We start from the raw sequence: 25,819 nt of genomic DNA, 5'->3' as shown, positions 1-25,819 counted from the left end.
TTTATATTTATTTACATATTATTCAAATTGTTTTAGCAGCTGCCGTGCAAATAAAAAAGTGCCTTGAAGCAAATATTGAAACTATTAAAGATATTATAAATTGATGGTTAAAAATATGTAGGGTATCATTATGCAGGAGGAACGATTGATGATAAGAAAGATGATAATGATAACGATAACTTTATCATTATCATCTTTATCATTATCTCAATTTATGTAATTTTTTTTTATGTAATCTTTTAGTACACTTTTATATATTTATAAATAACTACTTTTATGTGTTTATATTAAATTTATTTTTAAATTGTTCGAATATTTCAAGATAATTTTATTGATTATTACAAGAATTTTTATTTGTTAAGAGTGCAAAACACATATACTGATTTGTGTACTATTTTTAATTTTTATTATATTATATATAGCTTATATAACAAAATAAAAGTTAATAATAGTACACAAAAATTTATATATATATATATATATATATACACTGAGGCATATTCGTTTAGACGCATCAATTTTTTTCTCTTTATCTTAATTTTTTTCTATGTATTATCAACTGATATGCATGCAAGTTATTATCAAAATAATTGTTGTGTTGTGGGATAATAAAAATCACACAAAATTTTTTTCTATGTGTCTTTACTAACATGAGAGTATGTTTGATATACAAAAGTACATTTTTTAATTGGAATATATCTACAGACGCAATCAGGTTAATAACGGTAAATATTGAATTTTAATCACTTTTACACAAATAAGTTGATAAATTTTAGTGTAATCTGATATTTTGCTCTGCCAGTATCACTTTTATTGCATTTTACGAAAAGCCTAAAGGAAAGTATTTGACAGATGCTGAAAAAATACAAATTAATTCATATCGTGGCTCAGAAATCTCACCAGCACTTTCTATACGAGAAATAGCAAGAAAAATTGTAAGATCTGACCATGTTGTACGAAACTACATTGCAAAAGGTGACAATTACGGTGTAAAAAAAGCATCAAACGGCAACAAAGTATTAACAAATCGGCAAATTAATCGCATTCGCTTCGAAGCAACCAAAAACAAATTGAATGCAACACAAATAAAGGATAAATTATTATTGCCTGTCACCAATAAACATGTTGCACATATTCTACGTACAACACCAAACATAAAGTGGAAGAAACCACACCAAAAACCAATGTTAAAAAAACACCATAAAATTGCTAGATTACAGTTTGCTAAAAACCATATGCATTGGACTCATGAGTGGCAAAACGTAATACTTTCAGATGCAAAAAAGTTCAATTTAGCTAGTCCGGACTCTTACAGTTGTTATTGGCATGATCTAAAGGAATAAATGACCCACAAACAAAACGAAATTATGGAGGAGGAAGTTTAATGGTTTGGGGTGGATTTTCTTATTCAGAAAAATTGACTCTGTGTTGTGGTTTACCTAAAATGAACTCGATGAAGTAAACAGAAATAATAAATGATGTTCTCATAACTTATATGGATGAAAACATGGACGATAATGCCATATTTCAGCAAGATAATGCTGCAATTCACACATCTAGGCATTCTATGAAATGGTTTAAAGACCACAACATCTCGGTTCTCGAATGGCCAGCTTGTAGCCCGGACTTAAATCCAATCGAGAACGTGTGGGAAATGCTATCAAGAAAAATTTATGACGCTAAAGCAGCCGGAGTTAAAGTGTAAAATCCTTGAAGCATGGTCTGAGTTGGATCAAACTATACTTCAACGACTAGTGAAAGGCAGAATTTTTGAGGTGATCCAGAGTAATGGAGGACATACGCATTACTAATTTCCATCTTTTAATGTCAAAAACATGACTGCGTCTATAGATATATTCCAATTAAAAAATGTACTTTTGTATATCAAACATACTCTCATGTTAATAAAGACACATAGAAAATTTTTTTTGTGATTTTTATTAGCCCACAACACAACAAATATTTTGATAATAACTTACATGCATATCAGTTGACAATACATAGAAAAAAATTAAGATAAAGAGAAAAAAATTGATGCGTCTAAACGAATATGCCTCAGTGTACATATACATGAACGTAACGAAAATAACTAAAAAATACGTAAATAAATAAAAGGGGACATAATATATCTCTATTTCTATTATTTATTAAATGGATGTATTATAGTTTTTTATTGAATGATTTTTTGTAGTTTTCTTGTATTTTTAAATTTTTTTACCGGTAATAGTCGACGAAATTACCGTTAAAAAAATTTTCATTTTTATTTGATTTATCGGTAAACCGGTTGACCGGTACTGCAATCTCTACCCATAATTATATCATATCGGGGTATTTATTATTCAAAATCACAGCACAAAAATAACGTAAGGTAGTTTAAAACCAAAATTTTGCAAAATTTTAGAATCTTCTGATGTAAAAATTTGTATTATTTTTGTCATAAAAGTTTTGTTTTTTATATGAAAAATAAAGAAAAAATGGAGTTTTTTATTTTAACTGAATAGAATGAAAAGTCTTTTTTTATTATTTAAAATATTATTTGTATTTTTATGATTTTTGATATAATTTATTATACGTGAAGTTAACAAACAAAGAATTGAAAAGGAGTAAAAAACTACAATACGAAAAAGTAGGTCAGGTGCCTTGGCTGCCTTTGACTGCCATTACTCGCTGCAAACAATTAAAACTTATATGTTTATCGCTAAAAAAAATTGTTTAAAACTATTGGGGTACAACCCCCAGCGTCTCATCTCCTTAGTCCATAGGGTTAACGGTCCTAAAAATAATTTTAACGTGCACCTTAATCGGGGCTACACAGAAGCTGAAAGTTTCATAGCTCTAGTTAGTCTAGTAGATAGTGAAAAATCCTTTGTCAGAAGAGAAATTTATAATCTATATTTAAATTATATTTATATCGACAAGGTATAAAAAGTTACCGGGAATTAACTCTAATTTTTTTTGGATTTTAGTCATTAAGATGTTTTTTTGTTGTTGTTGTTGTTTACTGAATGGCTTAAGTATGCCAACATTATGATTTCTATTACATTTCACACATTTATATAACTGATTAAAATACTTAGAAATATATCCTATTTCTATATAAATAAAAACGTCCTTGTTTTAATATTTTTCCTACTTCCTCTCTCAGTTATAAAACATATAATAGAAAAATGATTGTTATTACAAAAATAGCAAACCAAGGATTTTTTAGTATCTATTTGAAGCGTTAGCAGGGCCGTTTCTACCATTAGACGAGACTAAGCGACCGCCTAGTCTCGCCTAATGGTAAAATTTAAATCAATTTTTATTCAGTAGTATTATTTATTCCCTACTTAGCATTAGAAATTAAAATATATTAGAATCATAATCATTCGTAAAATAAAAGACCAATAAGAATAACAATAACTGTAAAAATGACTTATAGATGGTGGCAGCTGTGAAAAAACGTATTTGTGAAGAGCACATGTATTTAAATTAAGTAAAGAGAATTATTTTATGAAGGCAATACTTATCCTCGCATCTGTCATTTGAATATGTTGCTATTTGATTAAAAATGGACAAGCTAGACGATTTTTTTGTTTTTTATGACAAAATGGAAACATTTGGATAAAAAGTTGTAAGACTTTCCTGACCACATTTTTAACAAGTGGTGAATTTTATGTTATTTATTATTTAGAATATTTTGTTCTATTTACAATGAAGCAACAAATTTCATTAAAAATACTACTTTGTTTACATAAATAGTCATTTACTTTCTAAGACGCTTTCGGGGCAATTTGTGATGGCGCACCTATAGGATGTAATGGGCACTTGCATTACAAAAAAATTATCTGAGAATTAAAATAGTATTAAGCTATTTTAAAATAAATGAAAAATATAATAATAAACCGGGATTCCGATTTGAACCCTCGTCAACCAGGTTTTGAGGCTAACTAGTTAGTGAGACTAACTAGTTAGTCTATTAGTTAGTGAGTTAACTCACTGAGCTAACTTGCCAATGTGTTAACAAAGAAAAATTAAGATTTTTTAGCGAAGTGCTTAAACACTGAAAATACGAAACAGAAAATAAATTTTTTTGATAGGGTGTAAAAAATGGTTCGACTTAACAAAGTATGAGTTATCCGAGGTTTTAAAGGGCCAGAAAGTAAACAGTTTGAGATAACAAAAGTTTAAGTAACCCAGTTTTTAACTTAAAAATGAAAAATGCCTAGTTTCTATTTTGTAAGCTTATACTTATGTATTTGAACTCTAATATGTATCAGTGCCGGATTTAGAAAAACTAGGGCCCCAGGCACTAATACTTTTATAAGGCTTATTTTTGCATTGAAAAGGTTATTTTCGGGGTATTATTGAGTAATAAAGTAAGTACTTTATTACTCAATAATTTAAACATTTAATAACATTTACTCAAAAACATTTAATAATGTAAATATTTACCAATGCACATAAGTCTTTTCCTTATAAATATAAAATGTTATGCGAGAAATATTTATTATTTTTTTTAAACATGCTACTTTTTTTTACTAGTATTATTGATTAATTTACAATAAATTATTTTATTTAAATATTTTTCAAATTAAAAAATAAGTTTTTTAAACTTTTGGGGGCCCCTAATTATTGGGTGCCCCTGAGCCATGGTCTAGTTATGCCTATTGGGTAATCCAGCACTTATATATACAGAGGGTTACCAAATTTTTAGGGACACTTTACTTTTAAAGTAATTTTAAAGTGTAAACTACTTTAATGAATAAATACGTATATTGTAGTTATTATTTTTATTGCTTTTATTGTTAGAGCTTTATTTAGAATATAAAACAACATAGTTACTTATTTATAACTATTTTTTTTTTTTTTTTAAAGTTTTAACATAAAAAAAAAGGTAATAATCTTAATATTTCGTAATGCCACCCTTTGCTACATTAACGGCTTAATAGCATCGGGGCATGCTTTCTGTGCAGACTTTTGCATTGTGTTGATGTTTGGGGGTCCTATTCCACTTTCTTATAAGGGTTTCTATCAATTGCTGTTTGATAGTGATAATTTCTTTGGCAATATCCTGTTTTGTGAACTCCTATAAATTTTCTATGGGGTTCATATCAGGTGAATTCCCTAACCATGGCAAAACAAGCACTTTTTTTTCAGTTAGGAATGCTGTAACACTACTAGCTTTATGGCACGGTGCTGAGTCATGCATGAACATATAATCTTTCATCTAGTTTTATCTAGCTGTGTTGTTATTGTGAAATGATTTTTTTTTTTCTTAATTTTTTAGCGTATATATTTTTACTTATTATTTTTTGTTAGTCATTATTGATTTATTTTTTAATTGTTATTGATTTTTTAATAGTTATATATTTATTTCGCATATAGTTATATATTATTCATTTAGCCATTTATTGTTTTATTCTATCATGTTAGTTTTATAAAGTTTTTTCTAAATTTAAATTTTTAATTTTGTTATAATATTTGTTATATATTTTGTTTATTATATTATAATAAGTATGATTTAAATTATTTTTTTATTATTATTTTATTTTATGATATTATTATCATTAATATTATTACTGTTTTTGTTATAATTATTTGGTCTCACTCCTTTGATCAGGCTTCTGCATAAGTGACGCCTTTCTTGTCAAATAATTGTTTGTTTATTCTTAATAATTATGTTTCGTTATGATTATATTATTAATATTATTATTACTATTATTGTTATTGTATAAGTGTACGTTTGGATGAGGAAAATAAATATCTTGTTGTTGTTATTGAATGACATTGATGTCATTCTATCATGTTAGTTTTTTTTTAGTTTTTTTAGTTGATTTCATTCATCTTGAGATGAATGAAATCAAGGCTAATAACTTTTTTCAACCTGATTTTCAACCGGACTAATTTAGTTTAGCGACATTAAATAATCATATACTAGAATATTTTAATATCTAAAATTAAAGCATGTATATATATTATATGACTTTATTTGTTATAACAAAAACTAAAAATGTTTTACAAGAACAAGTTATACATATATATATATATATATATATATATATATATATATATATATATATATATATATATATATATATATATATATATATATATATATATGTATATATGTATATATATATATATATATATATATATATATATATATATATATATATATATATATATTAAAGAATATAGAAAATATAACTTTGTGCAGTGGAGTTGTTTCAACAATGCAATATTATCCCACAAGTTTTCAAAATAAAAGAATAGTAACATGAAAAATAACAAAATATATACAGTTAACATAGGAGTTTTCCCTATTTCCCAAATGGCTGATTTTAGAACGCTAGGTAAAGTATTTTCTAAAACTTTGATGACTCATAAGTTTAATGTAAACAATAACACATCAGTTTCTTTGCACCATTAAAATCACTATTGGCAACTCTTTAAAAAGAAGATAACTTCTCTGTTCTAAGATAAATCTATTTTAAGTTGATCATTAGTTCAGAAATGTGCCATTTCAGCTTATGATTTTAAGACAATGGAATGGCTTTTCAGGGGGGTTTTTTATCTAAAGTTATGTCATTTTATATCATATCTAAGTTATTTCATTATACGAAAAACAAAAATATGGTGCAATGGTTTCATTGCTTTTAAATTTACTGTAAAAATCATAAAACCGAAAAAGTTTGAAAATAAAAAGTTTGAAAAAACAAAAGTTTGACCGACCGTGATTCAACAAATAAATGTAATTAGACAAAAAGTTTTTACAGACTTTTTCCATGCCCTTTCGGTCATTGTCAATAAAAAATTGGGATAATAAAAAAAGATTGAGAGCGTCTGAATAATATCACTTTTGAGTAAACAGTGTTTTTGCTCTTAAGTTGCTAATAATTCCTTTTTTTATGTTTGTTTAATTATAAAAAACTAAAATTGAATTTTTTTTAAATTTAATTTATTACTTAAATTAATTAATTATTTCTCTGGACAAAAAAAATTGTTTCGCTTTAAAAATATAATTTAATTACGTGGCACTAAGTATGCCTCATATGAGATACTTTTAAACACAACATTCAACACATAACGCAAATACTTTCACAAAGTTATCCTTCATTGAGGATACTTTATTCCAGTTTTAAACATTAAGGTGGTAATCCTAGAAATAAATTATGATTTTTGATATCTGTTTGATTTGTTAAAGAATTTTGTTAGCTTTTCAAAAATGTATAATATGAATGAGTTTTTTCGAATATAATTGCAAAAATGTTGATATAATTTAAAATATAGATTTTACTTTTCCATAGAAACCTCCAAGCAGGGGAACGCATACTGATTTTCGATGTTAAAGACAGTGGCAGATCCATGTCATCTTTTAAGGGGGGTTTGGCTGGGGGATTTGGGGGGCCGGGGGTTTGCAATTGAACGTTTTGCGAAGTCGGGTAATCGTAAACTAGATTTTGTGATACAAAGTGTTTTACTTTTACTGGAACACTACTAAACTAGTCTAACAAGCTAAACTTTCCAGCATTTAAATAAAATATCAATACCTTCTAATTAAAATTTTTAATTAAGAGCTAAAAAAAATAAAAATAAAAAATCTACTACTATAGCGGGGACAATCAACCACACTGCCCCCTCCTCCCTATGGATTCGCCACTAGAGATAGCTAACTTTCAGACATGGAGCAAACTCAAAACATTTACATGTTTAAACCTATGTTGAATAAAGATGCCTTACACAAAATTGCTAAAATTAGAGCCTGGGACAAATGAAACCCTACATTTTCATACCCTCCCCTCTTTCTCGAAACGTGAGAGCAATTAGTTTTTTAAATATATTTTTAATTATTCTCAAATAAGTTTATAGGGTAGAGACACTTGAGAAACAAATGCTTGCTGATGATAAAATAATCAAATTTTAAGTTATTTCTTATATTCCTGCTAAAATTCATTAATATAAAAAAAAAGAAAAAAATTTCAAAAATAAGCTACGGCAACCTAAGTAACGAAACTCTAGAGGAGCAAAAGTTTTATACTTTGCGAGTAGGTGGGGCAAAACGGAGCAATTAAAGAACGCTATCTATCATTTAAACATGTTCAAATAGTATGCCCTCAAAAATCAAATATCTGCATACACTACACGCCCATACGCCCATACACTCAAAAAAAACAATAACAAATAGAATAAGGAAATTTTGAACTTTTTTAATTAAGTAAAAAATATTTCAGATTAAAAATAAAAAAACTATACTATAACTAACTAGATATAATGGTTGTAATACAGTTAATTATATAAATAACTTGTTGTCCCGATATGTCCTAGAAAAGTTGTTTTACTGAGACTAAAAGAACTCTTGATTATTATTGCTGATGTTGTTATTAAATTTAGTTACCTAAAAGTTTCCTAAAAAGAAAAAATTTTCAGCCTTTGCAGTGGCTGATTAAGTATAAGGCGTGGACTTGCCCCCTCCCCCCTCCCGCGACACTAAACTCAATCCGCCAATGAGCGTTTGTAGTCTTGTGTTACATTCGGTCAACCTTCAGTATTTTAATAAAACTAACTATTTTTCTACTTTTAAAAACCATGTTGTGTTTAAAAAATACCCAACACATGCAGAACTAAATAAGCACACACGTGATGTTTATTTATTAACAGATGTTTGTTAACACTATTATTTTTACAAAGTTTTCTTTCGTTGTTCTGCAGTGAAAACGAATAATAATTTATCTAATTTAACTACGTAGTCTGCATTATATTATTTAAATGTTTATACCAGGGTTCGGCAACTTGCTGCTCGCAAGCCAAATTTGGCTCTTCTGATGTCAAGACTCTCCAGGTCCCTACACAATATTATAAAATTGAAATAAAAATATTGTTACCTCTTTACAAACTGAAAAATTTTATAAAATGACACCTTTGTTGACTGGTTTATACGAATTATTAAAGTCTAAAATAATTTGATTTTACTTTGAAATTGGATTAGGTCTACAGTTAAAGTAAGGAGGATTGGCACATTAATGGATTGCGACTCTGCACTATACATAAAGTTTGCTTAAAATTTAACACTATCTAGGACTAAGCATCAACGGATACACGGGTCCCGCCTGTTTTTTATTACCCTGGTAGCGTTTTTAAATGACGGGTAACCGTTATCCATGCAAAGAAACAAAATATTTCATTTTTTTGGGGCGATTTTAATTTTTCTTTAAATTTCTTCTTTTTAAACAGGAGAATAATAGACTTTTTTAAAACTTGTAACACATAACTTTATTTAACCATAATATCATTTTTAAAAAGCCTATTTATTAAGCCTAATTAATAAAAAAACAAAGTCTATTTAATAAGCCCAATAAGACAACTTCTGTTTTCAAACAAAATGTTGTGTTAAATATATGGATGTATGAAAAAAGTTATTTTAAAATAATCAAAGGGTAGCGGAACGCCCTCCCTATGGATTTACCCTTGTTTCCATTTGACCAATTTAAGTCTATTTAGTCCAATTCTATGTGATTCTACTATATTCCAAAAACATCTATAAAACAATCTCAATTCTCAATATCAAGCAGAGGACCACAATTGAGGAACTTATTTCTAACAAAAAAAATAAAAACGATAAACTCATTCCAACACTTTAAATGCGTTGTGAAGCAGCAGCAACTGAACCTCAACATTAATGAAACAATTTCTTATTTTAAAAAAAACTTTACTAACTTTTTCTTGAAATAGAAATTTTTTATGTAATTGTAATTTTTCTGAAATTATATTATATTATTTTATGCATATATTATCTCAGCATGTTTATGGATTTAATTATACATATATACACATTATGGTATCAGTTATATTTTAATTGCTTGGTTATTTATTGATGTTCTTGTAAAATAAAAATAAAAATAAAAAATAAATAAAAAGTTTTATGTATATTTTATTATATTTGGATCATATTTTGTTGCATTTTGTCAACGACAAAAATGAGGCAATATGAAAAGAATATTTGTCTTCTGCTTGCTCTAGTCATGTATTTACTACAATTACTACTATTTAAATTTTTTATTTTTTTTATTTTAAGGAAGGTAATTATTTGTTGACGTAATTTTATAAGTGGATCTCTAATAATTTGATAAGCTATTGACAAGGGGCATGTGGGGAGGTGAAAATCGCCAGAAAATTGTTGATGTAATTAATGAACAATCAATCAATATAATTCTGAAATTTTTGGTATTACATTTCAAGGTTGTTTACAAATAGTATAAACTACTAATATAATGTAAACACCTAATGACAATGATTAAAATAGTATAGTATATATAAATAGATGGTGGGATGCTATGGAGAACGAAATAATTTCAAAAGTTTCAGTTAAATTGGTTACGCATGATTTATGACAAAGAAAGCCATGTTGGTTTGTAGAGAGCAAGTTACTATCGTTGATGTGCTTTAAAATTGCTTTTTTTAAATGTTTTTCAAAAGTTTTGCATGCAACAGAGCTTTTTTTATAGATTGGACTAATACTTGCTAATTTCCAGAGAGATATTACTATTCCAGAATTAAATGATTCATAGAAGACACAGTGTTTCTCCATCAGTAGGCTCATCAGGAAGAACCTACTGATGGAGAAACACTGTGTAGAATAAAGAAAACATTAGATAAGTGTTTTTACTAATTTATTATTGCTCTGTTCTTTAAGAACATTGAGCATTCTGTTTGTAGAATACACTAACATAATTTATATATATATACATATATATATATATATATATATATATATATATATATATATATATATATATATATATATATATATATATATATATATATATATTTAAAAATATATACATGTAATTTTTTTTTACAAATGTTGTGGGAGATTTTAAATATAGTTTTATATAAATATATTTTTCATATATATATCAAAACATTTCAGGGTTATTTAAACTATAATATTAGAAGTAAGTAAAAAAGATAATAGTACTAAGCACAAGTTGAGTTTTATGAAATCGTTTTACAGCCCTTAAACGTAATTGTATCAAAAAACATGCAAAAAATTTAGGTTTATGTTATATTTAAGATATAAAGTTCTTTAAATAAAAAATGTTATTTTATTTTTTTATAGATTTCTTTACGTCACTAAACTGCTTTTTATGTAATATTATTAATTAATACCATTATTTAAAGAACTAGAAAAATTATTTAACTTTCGTACTTGGTATATTTATCATAAATTCTACCAACATCATTAGTATGTAGGTGTTGATAATCGTTAGAATTTCTAGCCGATCATACTTCTCTAACATACCTGGTTAGCATTGGCTTGATTCAAGCCATATTTTTCTTTTGTTTGTTAGTATTGCTTTAGAAAACTGCTTTAAAAAATATTTTGAACATAGTATTCATATTTTGATATTAAACATATTAGAAAACTTTTTATTAAATAGTATATTCTGAAAGTTTCAACTGAAGCAAATACATTATATATTAAAATTTTTCGTTTTAATTTTATGAAAAATAACATAATTAAAGGCGACAACATTTCGGGAACTTTTTTGTGGTATAAATAAAAGTTGGCTGTTTTAATTTTTTATTTCCGCAACGTTTAGAGTTATAATATAGCTAGAGCAAGAAGGAAGTAAAATTATTTCATTTCTTAAAGTGTTAACACAGTTAACACTTTGAGTAATGAAATAATTTTAGTAGTACAGTTGTTCGCCGTAAACAAAAACTTAAGAAAACTTCACATTTTTATTTTCCGTATTTTAAATTGCTATTGCGAAAGTTGTACATGCGCAAATTTACATTCTAAAACGCATTGGACAAAAAAAGTAAATAATAATAATAATTCCGTATTAACTCTTTACAAAAAGAAACTTTCGAAACAAATAATTTCGAAAGAATACGTGCGAAACAGTTCCTTACGGAAGGAGCCTTTCGGAATATGCGCTTATGGAAAAACTCGAAAGCATTTATTAAACTGTTATACTAAAAAATTGTTATTATTTATTATTTAAATAAAATAGCGTTAACCTTTTCACTCCGAAGTACGCCTTTTGGCGTTCTCGCTAATTCAGAAGTACGCCTTTTGGCGTTTTTTAACATACCTATACATTTAACTCTAAAACTCAAAAACTAAAGTTTGCCTTGCATTTCTGATTTTCAATTTCAAATCAATGGTCCACAGCAGTCCATAAAAGCAACAACTTCACATCGGTTTTATTATAAACTTTGCTTTTATTTTTACTTTGAAAACCAGTTACATTTTGACTTCCTGAGGTTGCCGATTGACGCAATTCCAAGTTAAAAAAGAGTTAAAAAGATTGCGAATACCCTGATGTAATTATTGAAAAACCATTCCATAATGCAAAACTACAAGAACCAGCACCAAAAAAGGAATCTAAAGAAATATTTCCTTTAGTGACAACATTCTATAGTAATCTCAATTGCCAACCTTTTATAAGAGAAGCTAACCATTTGCTCAAAGTATCTTATAATGAAAGAATTAAAAATGTTTTTTCTAATATTCACCCGGTATTAGCTTTTAAACAACCTCCTAACTTACTAAGAAGACTTACTTCTTCAAATATTGAAGTAACTAGTAAGAAGATCGGCATATTCAAATGCAAAGATATTCGTTGCAAAATTTGCAAACTATACCTTCAAGAAGTAGATAAGTTTAAAACATCTAACGGAACCATTTAGAAAGTAAAAAGTCACATCACATGCAACAGCAAAAATGTAATCTATTACCTAAAATGTTTAACATGCAAAAAACAAACATATACTGGTAAAACTAATAATTTAAGATTACGTATAATCGGACATATTTCTAGTTGCAGAACTGGCTTATCAACTGATCGATTTGACAACCATGTTTATACTTGTCAACGTACCCACAAAAGTGTAGTTGAACCTTTTTTCCAACTTTTCGTCTTTCTTGAGCTTAACAACGAAAGTTCTTTGCTATCATATGAAAAGCATTTGCACAAACAAAAACATGATACATTTAATAGATATTTCCTGTATATAATTACAGTTTAATCTTTTACAATCAAAAGTTACCCATAGCAACAATATAAAAATTAATTATAGCAATAGCATTATAGCAATAGCATTATAGCAATTATAGCAATAGCACAATTATAGCATAGCAACAATAAAAAAATTAATAAGTTATTTTTGTTTTTATTACAAATATCTTGTATAATACTAAAAACAGCACTACTGATGATTATTTGAAAGGTCTCTAGTGCTAATAGTTTTAATATATATATAAAAATTTTGTATTGGTATATTTGTTTGGTAATTATATTGTTTTCAATAAAAACATTGTGAGAAAAAAGAATTACTGGATTTTCTATTTGTTTCACTGTTCTGACTATTTTTGAATTTATTTGGTTAAATATCATATTTCAAGTTTATATATATATATATATATATATATATATATATTTATATATATATATATATATATATATATATATATATATATATATATATATGTGTGTATGTATATATATATATATATATTTATATTTATATATATATATATATATATATATATATATATATATGTATATATATATATATATATATATATATATATATATATATATATATGTATATATATATATATATATATATATATATATATATATATATATATATATATATATATATATATATATATGTAATAGTTTAACTTAAAGAAACGAAATCATCGCTCTGCATTCAGCTCTTTTTTTTATATTTTACAAAAACTGTTAACTGATAGGTTTTTATCAAAACCCACTACAGTTGAATTGATTTTATACCATGTTATTACAGAGGTAGCCAGAATATTCTTTCACTTAAAAAGAGTCATTATGTTGCTTAATTTATATGTTAAATTTGTTATAATTTTTCAATAATAGAATTAATATTTACAACAAATAAAAACTGGCTACCTATGTAGTAACATGGTTCAATGATCAAACTTTACGGACACACAAAAACAATGATCCAAACTTTTTTTTTTCCTTGTTTTTTACTTTACAAAATGTATTATTTATTTGATAATATGCACAAAACAAAAAAGATGAAATAAACAATTTTTTATTAAATAATACTCACTTGTTGCGGTTGAAAAATATTTAAAAAATAAAATGAATTTTTTTTTTCTTTCTGAAAAGAAAAATCTAATCTCCACTTCGCGACGCATAGTGAGACAATGGGCTGCGGTGCTACATTTCTGAAATGACATTTTATATATAAAAAAAAACGGTCCCACGTTCCCTTTGTCTTTAGTCTAGTAAAATCAAGTTATGGACCGCTATCAAAATGCTAGCAGTGACATTTCAGATGATTTCAAATTACTTGCTACTTGAAAAACAGAAAATCAAATCTTATATCATAAAGTAGCCCAATTTTGGTAGCTTAATTTTTTAAACATTCATATCTCAGGCATAAATAACAGTTTTTAAAATTTTAAATTGTTCTTTTATAATGAAGAAAAAAAATTAAAAAAGCAATATATATATATATATATATATATATATATATACATATATATATATATATATATATATATATATAAACATATATTTATATATATATATACATATATATATATATATATATATACATAAACCACTATAAAAGATTAAAGTTAATGGAAGAGAAAAGATAAAGTTTGTAGAGTAAGATAGCGATTGACAGATGACTTAAAAGATTGCAAATTATATATAAAACAGTAAAGCAAGATGAAGGAAGCAAATTTCAAAGAACTGATGTTCGAGGAAAAAAACCAGACAAATAAGAGTTTTTGGAGCACTTAGGAACAGTCACAGAAAAAGGATGCAACTTAATTGAATGACAAGTAACACGAGAATGAAATTTAGTAGATATCACAAGAGACGCTAACTCTTTAGAGCAGTGCCTATCATAGTATTTGTAGAAAAGAGAAAGAGAAGCAACATTACGACGATGTGATAATGGTTAGATGTTGGCTGCAAGAGCAGGTTCAACTATGTTTACAGTGCGTTTTTGCACCTTCTCGAAAAGAGAAAGGAAATCATTAGAAGATCCGCCCCGGATATGGCAACAGTATTCCATACAAGGACGGATTTGAGATTTATAGAGATAAATAATAGAATCCGGAATAAGAAGTGTCAAGATCAATAAAGAAATGCAGCCTTAGCATATGCTAATTTTGCAATGGATTTGATACACGGTTTCCAAGAAGGATAAAAAGTAAGAGTTAATCCTAGAAGATGAAGTTAAGATGACTCATCGAGTGCATTACCGTTTATAAATATAGAAAAAAATTAAGTTTTTTCTGGATTAAAGTTCACCAGCCACTGTTAGCTCCGGGCTGTAGCAGAAGTGAGATCCTTCTCAAACTCAGATGCCCCCTACAAGCAATCAGAGAGTGTTGGCTTCTTATCATAAAAAGAATATATGGTAGTGTCATTAGCAAACAATGCCACCTTAGATGTGAGAATATCTGGACGATCGTTAATGTAAATTTAAAAGAATAAATGAACAAGGATTAAACTTTGAGGAACCCTTAAAGTTACAGAATATAAAGAAGTTGCTGTCCTTCGAGAAGAACTTTTATACTGCGATTGAAAATAAAGGACTTATAAGTCTTAAAGATGTTACCAGATACACCGTAAGAAAAAAGCTTATGGTGAAGATCAGCATGCCAAACGTTAACAAAAGCTTTTGAAATGTCAAGAAAAATGGTCTTAAACTCTCCACCTCTATTTAATGCACATTAAAACCTGTCGACAATTACTCTTAGCAAATCAGTTGTAGAACGAGAAGATCGAAATCCATATTGATGATCAGAAAGTAAGTTGTTAGGTTCAAGATGAGAGATTAAGTGGGTGTTAAAGATTCAAAAACCTTGCTTATGATAGCAGGAAGACTCATGGGGTGGTAGTTAGACGAGTTAGATTGCTCTCCAGAATTTTTAAAAATAGAGATAAAAAATGTCTCTTTCCAGCATGCTGGAAAACAAGACTCTGATAAGCACTTGTTGAATAGTTTTGAAAGTATGGTTGACAGCTCCGGAGAACACTTCTGCAAGACTAAAACAGGTATGTTGTCTATACCACAAGATGTAGAAGAGCCATCAGGAAATGACTTTTGATACAGAAGCTGGAGTAATACGAATGTCTAGCAAGGATCAACCTGTTTGACAATTTAGAGTAGTGATCATTAAAGTTTCCGACAACAACTATATTAGCTGATGGATTAAGAGAGAGGACTTGGTCTATATGATCAGAAATAACATCAAAAAGAGTGCAATCTTGAGATGACCAAGAGCGATATAGAACAAAAAGAAAGGCGATAGAGTGAATTGGTGCTAAACAAAAGCACATGAAAGAATAGTCTGTGGATTCAAACCTAGTTTCACAACAAATGAATGAATTCTTACGAATGTAAATGCCCAAGCCAAGCATGTGACTATTGGAGTCTTTACGAATATAAGGAAGGTAACCACCAACACTAAGATTGCAAGATGAGACAGCTGAACTCAAATTAGTCTCACAAAGAGCAAGTAGGTCTGATGAACTTTGTAATAGATAAGACTCAACAGAAGAAAAGTTACTTCGAAGACCACGAATATTTATATATAGTATATAGGTTTAGAGAACTTGGTGATGATTTTTTGTTTTTTATAGTTTTTGGTACTTTATTCATTTTTAAATTTGTTGAAGCACTTTACTGTAAGCATAGATGGTATTCAGAACACCGTTTAATAATCCAAACAATTGCCTTATTACTATTAATAAACTCTAAGCCGTAACAAATGGCTCTAAATGTGGCCTCCACAATGCACACCAATAGTACAAACAGGGACACCATCCATACGTAACATTACACTGTTAATATTTTGATATTTTTCAGCTGTTGATGGAATCAGCCTTTCTGAGAGCTACCACAGAGTTCAGGAAATCTTACAACCAGTCGGCCTCAGAACCATTAAACTGAGTTTTAGAGTTTTACCCTCATTAGAAAATTATAGAATGAGCTGCTTAGTCATAAAAACACAAGCAAAAACCATGCATTGAGTCAAGAAAATCCCGCGTTTAATATCCTAAACTGGAAACATTGTACTAAAAATACATCTGTGCCAGCCTAATAGACGAAGAAGAGGTGGGAGGCTGGTCAGCAAATAGAATCTGTTTACTCCTTAAGTCTTTACCTAGGAGGCCTTCTACAAGTCAGTAGCCGGATGCTCTCTTGCCTTTACTTAACCTAGAGCACCAAGGCAGGAAGTGTTAAATATCTAAATATAAATAATCTATACAAAAGTAAAAACTAGCATTCATTTTATTTCAAATAAGAGCAGCTAGTTTAACCGAATTTTCATTACAATATTATGAGTTGAGATGTTAAATGTATAACTGAGATTTATTGACTTGTGTTGGTTGTAATGCATTCAGTGTGGTCACTGGGATTCCAAGTAACACATTGCAAAGTAGCATTTCAACATACTTTAATTGCACATTTAACATCTCAATAACATAGCTCAAACTTATCATTCCTACAACATAGCGCAATAACATATCGCAACATCACGTATTTAACATAAAAAATTATGAAAACTACTCTCAAGTACTTAATAAAAGGGAGGGGGAAACGTTTTTTAGTTTTTAGGAAAATTTTTTTATCCACCCCAAGCCTATTAAGACCCTCCCGTTTATTAATTTTTACATGTTGTCAGCAAATACATTATATTTCAAAACAAAATCAACAAAAATCGGTCTGAAAAATTGTAAATAATTCTTTCAGTCAATGATTAAAATAAAAACTTTTAGTGTAAACAGGCTTTAAGGATCGTTAACTTAATAAATCTCAACTTAATAAATTTGTGGAAAACGAGCTATTGGTTATTTTTCACCCAAGTATAAAACTTATATCAGCACATTAGACCGGGTGAATAAAAATGAGCAATTGCTTTTACTTAGTAATTGATCAACTTTACGTGAACAAAAACTAAGGAGTTTTGTTTAAATTTTTAGTCACGTAAAGTTAAGCAATTTACTCAGTAATTGTTCAGCTTTACTGAATAAAAAGTTAATTAAAATTGCTAAAGTTTTTATTCACGTAAAGCTGATCAATTACTGAGTAAAAGCAATTGCTCATTTTTATTTACCCGGTCTATTAAATCCTATTTAAATCATAATAAAATAGCTGCTTGAAAATGCGCATTTGACCGCAAACCACGCTAGAATTAAATAGTTTTAAGCGTGTTTTGTAAAAATTATTAGCTCGGATTTATTAACTAAACATTTTTATAAAAAATACTTATATTGTAACATAAAAAAAGTCCCATCCCCCTCCCTTTTATTAAAACCACCCCGTTCATTAGATCTGGAATAAAATTCCCACCACTTCAATTTTATTACCACCCTCTCCCTCTTTCCTTCTTCTTGTATTAAGGACTCGAGCGTAGTTGCCTAAAGTTATTTTATAAAATTATGAAGCAAAATTGCTTAATTCAATTTCGAAAAAAATTTCATTAAATTAACAACATTGATAAAAAATATTTATTAAAAAAGCAAAAAAAAAATTTTTCCCTACTTTTTTTTCTTTTTGCCATATAAATTTATTCAAGTCGTATAACATAATATAAATACAAATAGCAGGGGAAAAAAGGAGACATAACTTGTCTTATCACCGAGCCCTTTAGTCTACACCGTAAATATAAAACAACAAAAACTAAAAAACGTACCAAAGACTTTATAAAATAAAAATCAGAGGTCCTAATGTCCTACATTAACTTTTTCTTTTTGTATTGCTTAAGAGAAATTTATAATAAAAGAGAAAAAAAATCAATTAGTACAAAAAATCTATATTACTAAAAAGCATCCAAGCAAATACGCGTGATCCTGAAGCTTTCCTTTTGTACCAGCATATACCTTGAAATATCTGAATAACTCTTATAAATCATAAATTTTTGATAAAAAAAAACAACGAATTGAAGCAATAACAAATGGCACGATCCTTTTTTACTTTCGTCAAGCCGATAATGACAAACCTCTAATTGTTGGGTAAGTTTAACAGTATCAACCATTAAAACTTCAGAAAAAGCTGAGCGCTACGTCGTTTATCAATATTTTTTGCTTTAATTTGTTCTTAAACTCATTATGCGTAGCAATTATTTTAAGTTCATTATTTAATATTTTAATCTATAATTTTACCCCTCTTGAAGAAATTGAAAAATCCGTTGCCACAAAATAACTTTTGGGTTAAATAAAACTGTTATTTGACGTTCTGGTTAGATTTCTCTTCTAATTTATTTTGAATAGTGGGTAAAATATTTTAGATGATATGTTTTTTATTATAAATATATGGATTTGATAGAAATTTAATGCATAAACATTCATTATATTTGAATTAACAAATAATGCTTGGGAGTGTGTATAACGGCCCACATTAGAAATGATTCTGATTGCATGCTTTTGTTTATTAAGTAGTTTTTTATTTAATTTTTATTTTGCACCAAGCAATGTTTGTGTAATTATGATGGTAATGAATGAAATATGTAAGCTTTAAGCAAGTTGGATTTATTTCGAACAAACAAATTTATTTTGATGACTAATATTTATTTTAATGTAAGTTTTTATAATTAGTTTTAGAGTTTGCTTTTTCAGAGTTTTCATTATTTGCATAATTTTGAAACTTCTATTTGGAAACAAAATATCTAAGCTCGATTTTTTTTATTTTTTATTTTTATTTTTATTTTATTTTTTAATTGGTTCACACATTTATCTAAATCAACGTTTCTCGACATTACTAATTGTTGTTTTTATCGTTTAGTAACGCGTTGCACATAATCTATAAGTCAGAGTTGTTAGTCATTGGCCTTGACCTCGGCCTTGCCTTAAGGCCAAAAATTAAGCCCTTGGCCTTGGTCTTGGCCTTGAAAATTTTTGCTTTTGCTTTGATTGTTTTTGCCTTGACCTTAAAAATAAAATACATAAAATTAAAGAATTAAAAGTTTCCATTCTTCATTTTTATGTATTTTTGTTTTCGGCTTTCATATATTCTACAAATATATTTTCTTATTGACATTGTTGAATTCTGCGCAAAACCTTAGTCTATTTTTACAACAAATGGTTTTATAATTACAGCACTTGCTACCTACAGTTTTGTTAATGACCTAAATTTTTGCCTTATGTTATGACAATAACATAAGGCAAAAATTTAGGTCTTTGGTTTTGAAAATGCTTGCATAGGCCTTGGCCTTAAATCTCCTATTCTTGGCCTTGATCTTGTCCTTGGCCTTTTAACTTGTGGTCTTGGTCTTGGCTTTGGCTACTTTTGTCCTTTTTAAGAACTTATGGTATAAGTGTAAAAATTATACCAAGCAAACAATAATAGTCGAAGCATCAACGGACCGCCGTTAGTAAAAACGTCATGCCAACGTCGGCCAACCAGTTTGGCTTCGTGTTAGCTTGCATATCGTTTTTATATCGTTCATTAGCGGAAAGCTGAAAGTAGTTCGACAACAGATTAATAGCGGCAAAGCGACAAGATTCAACTAGTAGTTCCTCGACGACAAGCCGATGTTGGAGCGACAACGCTCCGATAAAGAATCTACTGTAATTTGCGTTCTTCTCAGCAAGCATTCCATAGCAGAATTTTAGTGTATCTATATAAGTATTTTGAGCGGTACATTGTAATTTTGCTAATCGTTTACTAAGTGGAATGTAAGTAGTAGCCGCCAAAAGCCGCTAGCCGTTGACTAGTCACTATTAATGTATCAGAAAGTTATTGGCTAGCCATTTATAGCAGCTGTCACTAATGGTCCACTAAGTAACCGATGAGCAAAACTCCAATGAACCGCTTAAAATGCCTATACAGGTCCACTGCATAAAATTTGTTAAACAATGCTTGGTGGGTTAATTCGAGACATGAATCTCTTTATTATTATTTTTATACTTTTCATTGAAAATAAATGCTTATCCTTAGCGAGTTTGTTTATTATTTTTATTACACAATCTTGTCCAAAAATGCAGAGATGACACATTTTATATTTTTTTAAGTTTATAATATAACATTACTAGCTCGACGAAACATTACTGGTAAATAAAAAGGTCAACATCTTGGCCTTTTAACCTTAAACAAATATAAATAAACAGAACAATCTAAAATATTACTAAAACTAATTTTAAGATTGAGATTGAGAGAAGTACAATTAAATTATTACAATTTAAATTGTACTTGTCTTAATATTCGGTTCTTTAGCTTTATATTTACCAGTGCTTTAGCTTTATGTTTATTATAAATTTAAGCTTATCCACATTTCACGTTTCATTCGGAAACTACATACAGTAGAGAAACCATAACGATAAATCAAATAGTTAAGAGATATTAGAATGAACAGAATAAACTAACCTTCTTGGTCTTTTAGGACGTCTTTTAAAGGGTTTATGTCTCAATGCGAGTTGTTATCAAGTAACTCCCTAACATAAGTTTATCTTGATGCAGTTTTTAAATGCTATTGATGTTTTTTTTTCCAAAATGACAGTTTGATTTACCTTTAAAAAAAGACCCACTAGCATACTAATTCTCTACTTTTCAATATGGCCGAGGGTTTTAAATAAATTATAATTTTTTTTAATGAAAACCTGTAAAACCTATTTTTTAATTATATTTCAAAATAAAACCACATACTTAAAATGTTACTTTAGTGGCAGGTTGCAATCCAAACATATATATATATATATATATATATATATATATATATATATATATATATATATATATATATATATATATATATATATATATATATATATATATATATATATATATATATATATAAATACATTGGTGTTGAAAAATATTTGAATCATATACAAATTTGATTGTAAATTTCTCAGTTCAAAACATGTATGATAAGGTTTTTAAAATAGATGCAAGTAAAAAATTTATTTTTTATTACTTTTATTATATATTTATATTTAGATACTTTTTATACAAAATTTAGATACTTTTGAAAAAAAAAGTTTAGATTTTAAATGGTTAAATAAAAAAAATTTTATTTCATGGCAAATTAGTATGACTTATAATACAATACAATACTTATAAAAAATACGCACATAATATAATTTGGTGGCTATTTTGACATGTTTTATCCTTAATAGTTATGTTTTAATGGTTCTGGGAAAGTATGCGCATACTAAGCAGCATAATGGCACTTTGCGCGTTTTGTTTTATTTTAAACATCTAATTTATACCCTATGAAAGATAGTTCAAGTACAACTTTATGAGCTATGTGACTGCCTTCGTTAATTTATTTAGAATTTTTTCTATTTAGAGAAATCAAGCTGCAGTTCTTTTCAAATTATCGCATTTTCTCAGGTAAAGATTGTAAAAAAAAGAGGTTTCAATTAGTTAGGAGTTTTAACCATTCCAAAAATCTTTATAATGGTGAAATTACCTTTGAATACTCAGATTTTAGTTCAAAAAAATGATCATAATAGCATCTAACTATTTTAATTGGTTGTGCAAGAAAACAAAAAAACAAAAAAAACAAATAAAGAACTATAATGCTAATTAGAACAAAATAATATCAATTTTTCTAATAGTTGTGTAAATTGTTTGCTACATTTTTGATCTAAAACATGTCATATAGATTGGTCAATGATCCTCCTAATAAAAATTTCCAATTATCATTGGCCTTGAAGTTCATCAGATATGAATCAAAATCATAACATAAAGAATATTTTTAAATCAAATATTTAGAGAGCTTTACTGCAGAATGAACTTCGATGATTTTACTTTAATTCATATATATAAAAAATGAATAAATGACCCTGAAATCATGAAAATATGCCTATATTTAAATAAGTATTCTAAAACAAGTTAAAAAGTTTGTTGAATTAAAAGGTGCGTTAATGAAATATTGGTTTAAACATTGTGAAAATTTACAAATTATTCTTCATGAACCATTGTTCTATGTTTTTTAAGTTGTTGGTTCTAATATTTTCAACGCTACTGTATATATAAACATACTTAAAAAAAAAGTTATAAAATATTTGTGTAAAATATATTTCTATCATATATATATATATATATATATATATATATATATATATATATATATATATATATATATATATATATATATATATATATATATATATATATATATATATATATATATATATATATATGTATATATATATATATATATATATATATATATATATATATATATATATATATATATATATATATATATATATATATATATGTACGTATTTTATTGCTGTATGAATACTATACTGTAACAAACTTATTTTTCAACATCCGCACAAATTTGTTTAACCCGTAAGTGCCGGACGTCCTTAAAGGGACGTAAAACTATGTCCACATTAAACTAGTGTATTTCAAATATTTTTCAAAGGATAAGTACATAACTTTGCATAATGGTTTGACACACATGCATCTTGCTTCTCACTTAACGGCAACCGATTACCTTTGATAGTTTTTCAGAAGCAACTGCTCAAAGTAAACGCAAAAAAAACATGTGGAGTGGCAAGAAGCTCATTAAAGAAACCCATTCTAAAAGGTAACTTGTTGTTGTTTTTAATATTGTTTTATAGAAATTAAACCCAAAACTATGTTCGTAAATAATAATTTGATTTATATTTTTTGATTTTCTACTGAATATAACTGCATAAACATTACACGTTCTTTTAAGGACGTGTCGGCAGTATCTGGATTCCACCTTAATAAATAAACAATTTGCACAAAAAGTTTCAATTTTTTTTTTTTAATAAATAACAATAATATTATTAATTTTCTAGAGAAAATAAAGTTAAAAATTAAGTAAAAATTAAGAATTTTATTTTTTTATACACAAGTTGGTCTGACTCTAAATGAGATAGCAGCCTTGTTAGAAAATCAGGATGCAAATAATGTTATTGAAGTTATCATGACTCCATCTGTTCATGAAACCATCACTGACGAAGACAGTGAGAGGAAGAGGATGGAGAACAAGGTAAAGACATTAATCATCTTGGAGCTGGTATTCTCAACCAACAAGCAGAGATTGTCATAAATAACAAAGATGACGAATTGCATGATATTCAAATGGTAAGAATGCAATAAAAAATATATATACTTTTTACATATTAGTTTTATGATTGAAAAATGAGATTAAAAATAAATTCTGACTGATTTGTTTTATATAGATAAACACTGATGGTGATGTAATTAACAGTTAAGATAGTGACACTGGCAATACTAACAATACAAGAGATATTTTCAAAGACGAGGTCATGTCATGTCATAGTAATAAAAAGAAAAATCGTTATTCTGTCGAACGTAGTGAAGCTGTTGGTACACTTCTAAGGTAAGATAGCTAACCATTAATGTAAATTTGTTTTAGTTTGTAATGGTGAATATTATTTAATCAAAAATGTATTTTACTTAAAGTTAAAACAAATTTTTAGGAAAAAAAACAAAAATCGTACTTGGCGTAACACTTGTGGTCCTTGTTTTGGAGCTAAAGTACCAGAGTTCCAAGAAATTACTATGAAATCACTTGTTGACGATGATTGTATTCTACCTTACAACTTTTTACGTTTGTTTCTAGACGATAAGTTCATACAAAATGTTTCCAATATGTCCTCAAAGTATGGTTGCAGGAAAGGATACCCAGAGAAGGTGTTCCTTATGAACAAGGATAATTTATTAACCTCTATTGCAGTTATGTCTGTAACTGGTTATATAACACCTGCTAATAGAAGGTTGTATTGGGAAGAAAAAGAAGACGCTCAAAATATGTTCATCAAAAGAGCTATTTCTAGGGACATTTTTAATGATGTGCTTAAGTTTACCTACTTTGTTGATGAGCATGATGTAGATCTCACTGATGCATTTTGGAAAGTTCGCCCACTATTTGATCAAATTAATAGCTCTGCAAAAAGGTTAGTGCATCAATCTGAGTTTGTTAGTGTCGATGAGACGATGGTCAGATATTTTGGACCTCATCCACTGAAACAAGCCATTCGAGAAAAGCCTGAAAGGGAAAATCTTTGTTTCGTTATATTTATTTGCTATTTTTTAGACAATAAATAAATCTCGATTTAAGTAAAGCAATACATATATTATTTGTAGGTATGGCTGGTAAGTTTGGTGTCTAGCAACTGCTGAGGGAGAACTTTTGGCCTGTCAGCCTTATGCTGGGTTGAAAGCAAAAATTAAAAACAATGGGCTAGGTCAGGGCCCAGATGTTGTTTTGAGTCTTTCTGAACAGTATGGTTTGAAGAAAGGGACCAAAGTAGCCTGTGATAACCTTTTTACATCTTTTGATCTTCTTGATCATATGGGTGAACATGGCTGGGGCGTTGTGGGCTAGTTTTTTGATAGTTTATTTGGTATGTTTTGAAATTTTTTTGTTTAGCCTAATCTTAAAAATACATTTTACCTCAGGTACTGTCCGGCAGAACAGGCTTGTAGGTGTACCGATGCCTACTAAGAAGCAGGCTAAAAAGGAAATGACCAGAGGTACTATGAAATCGGTTTATAATAATAACAACTGTGTAACCATCTGGATGGATAGCAAAGCTGTAGTTCTTGCGAGTAATTATACTGGTCCTACCCTGCAGGTACTTTGTTTCATTTTAAAGTTTTAGAGTTTAAAAAAATAAAATTTGTTTGAAATAATACAAGTTGTTTATAATTCTAAATCTCAAATTTATAAAGGCTCCAATATTGTTTTTATTTACCAGGTATTTGCGAGAGGTACAGTGGCAAGGACAAGGCATACATCAAGCTTTCTTGTCCCCGTATGGTGATTGACTACAACAAGACAATGTTAGGAGTTGAC

At 27.9% G+C, this 25,819-nt stretch overlaps 1 protein-coding gene across 1 annotated transcript; it reads left to right on the top strand.

Moving 5' to 3' along the window:
- Positions 1–1,495: 1,495 nt before the first annotated feature.
- Positions 1,496–25,348, top strand: LOC136081407 (piggyBac transposable element-derived protein 3-like). Its single transcript, XM_065798721.1, has 6 exons — positions 1,496–1,645; positions 10,055–10,058; positions 23,850–23,960; positions 24,214–24,340; positions 24,441–25,027; positions 25,134–25,348. Exons 1-6 carry the CDS (start codon positions 1,496–1,498, stop codon positions 25,346–25,348), a joined length of 1,194 nt encoding a protein of 397 aa, XP_065654793.1.
- The last annotated feature ends 471 nt before the right edge of the window (positions 25,349–25,819 follow it).

This window comes from Hydra vulgaris, chromosome 06 (assembly GCF_038396675.1).
Source record: "Hydra vulgaris chromosome 06, alternate assembly HydraT2T_AEP".
Taxonomy (NCBI): Eukaryota; Metazoa; Cnidaria; class Hydrozoa; order Anthoathecata; family Hydridae; genus Hydra; species Hydra vulgaris.
This window is presented reverse-complemented; position numbering and strand designations above follow the sequence as displayed.

Excerpts from the sequence above, each read along its gene's own strand:
- LOC136081407 (XM_065798721.1), top strand. The coding sequence starts at position 1,496 with ATGGATGAAAACATGGACGATAATGCCATATTTCAGCAAGATAATGCT. Across the intron at positions 23,961-24,213 it reads AACCATCACTGACGAAGACA|ATAGTGACACTGGCAATACT; the intron begins GTGAGAGGAAGA and ends TTAACAGTTAAG. Across the intron at positions 25,028-25,133 it reads GCCTGAAAGGGAAAATCTTT|CAACTGCTGAGGGAGAACTT; the intron begins GTTTCGTTATAT and ends TTTGGTGTCTAG.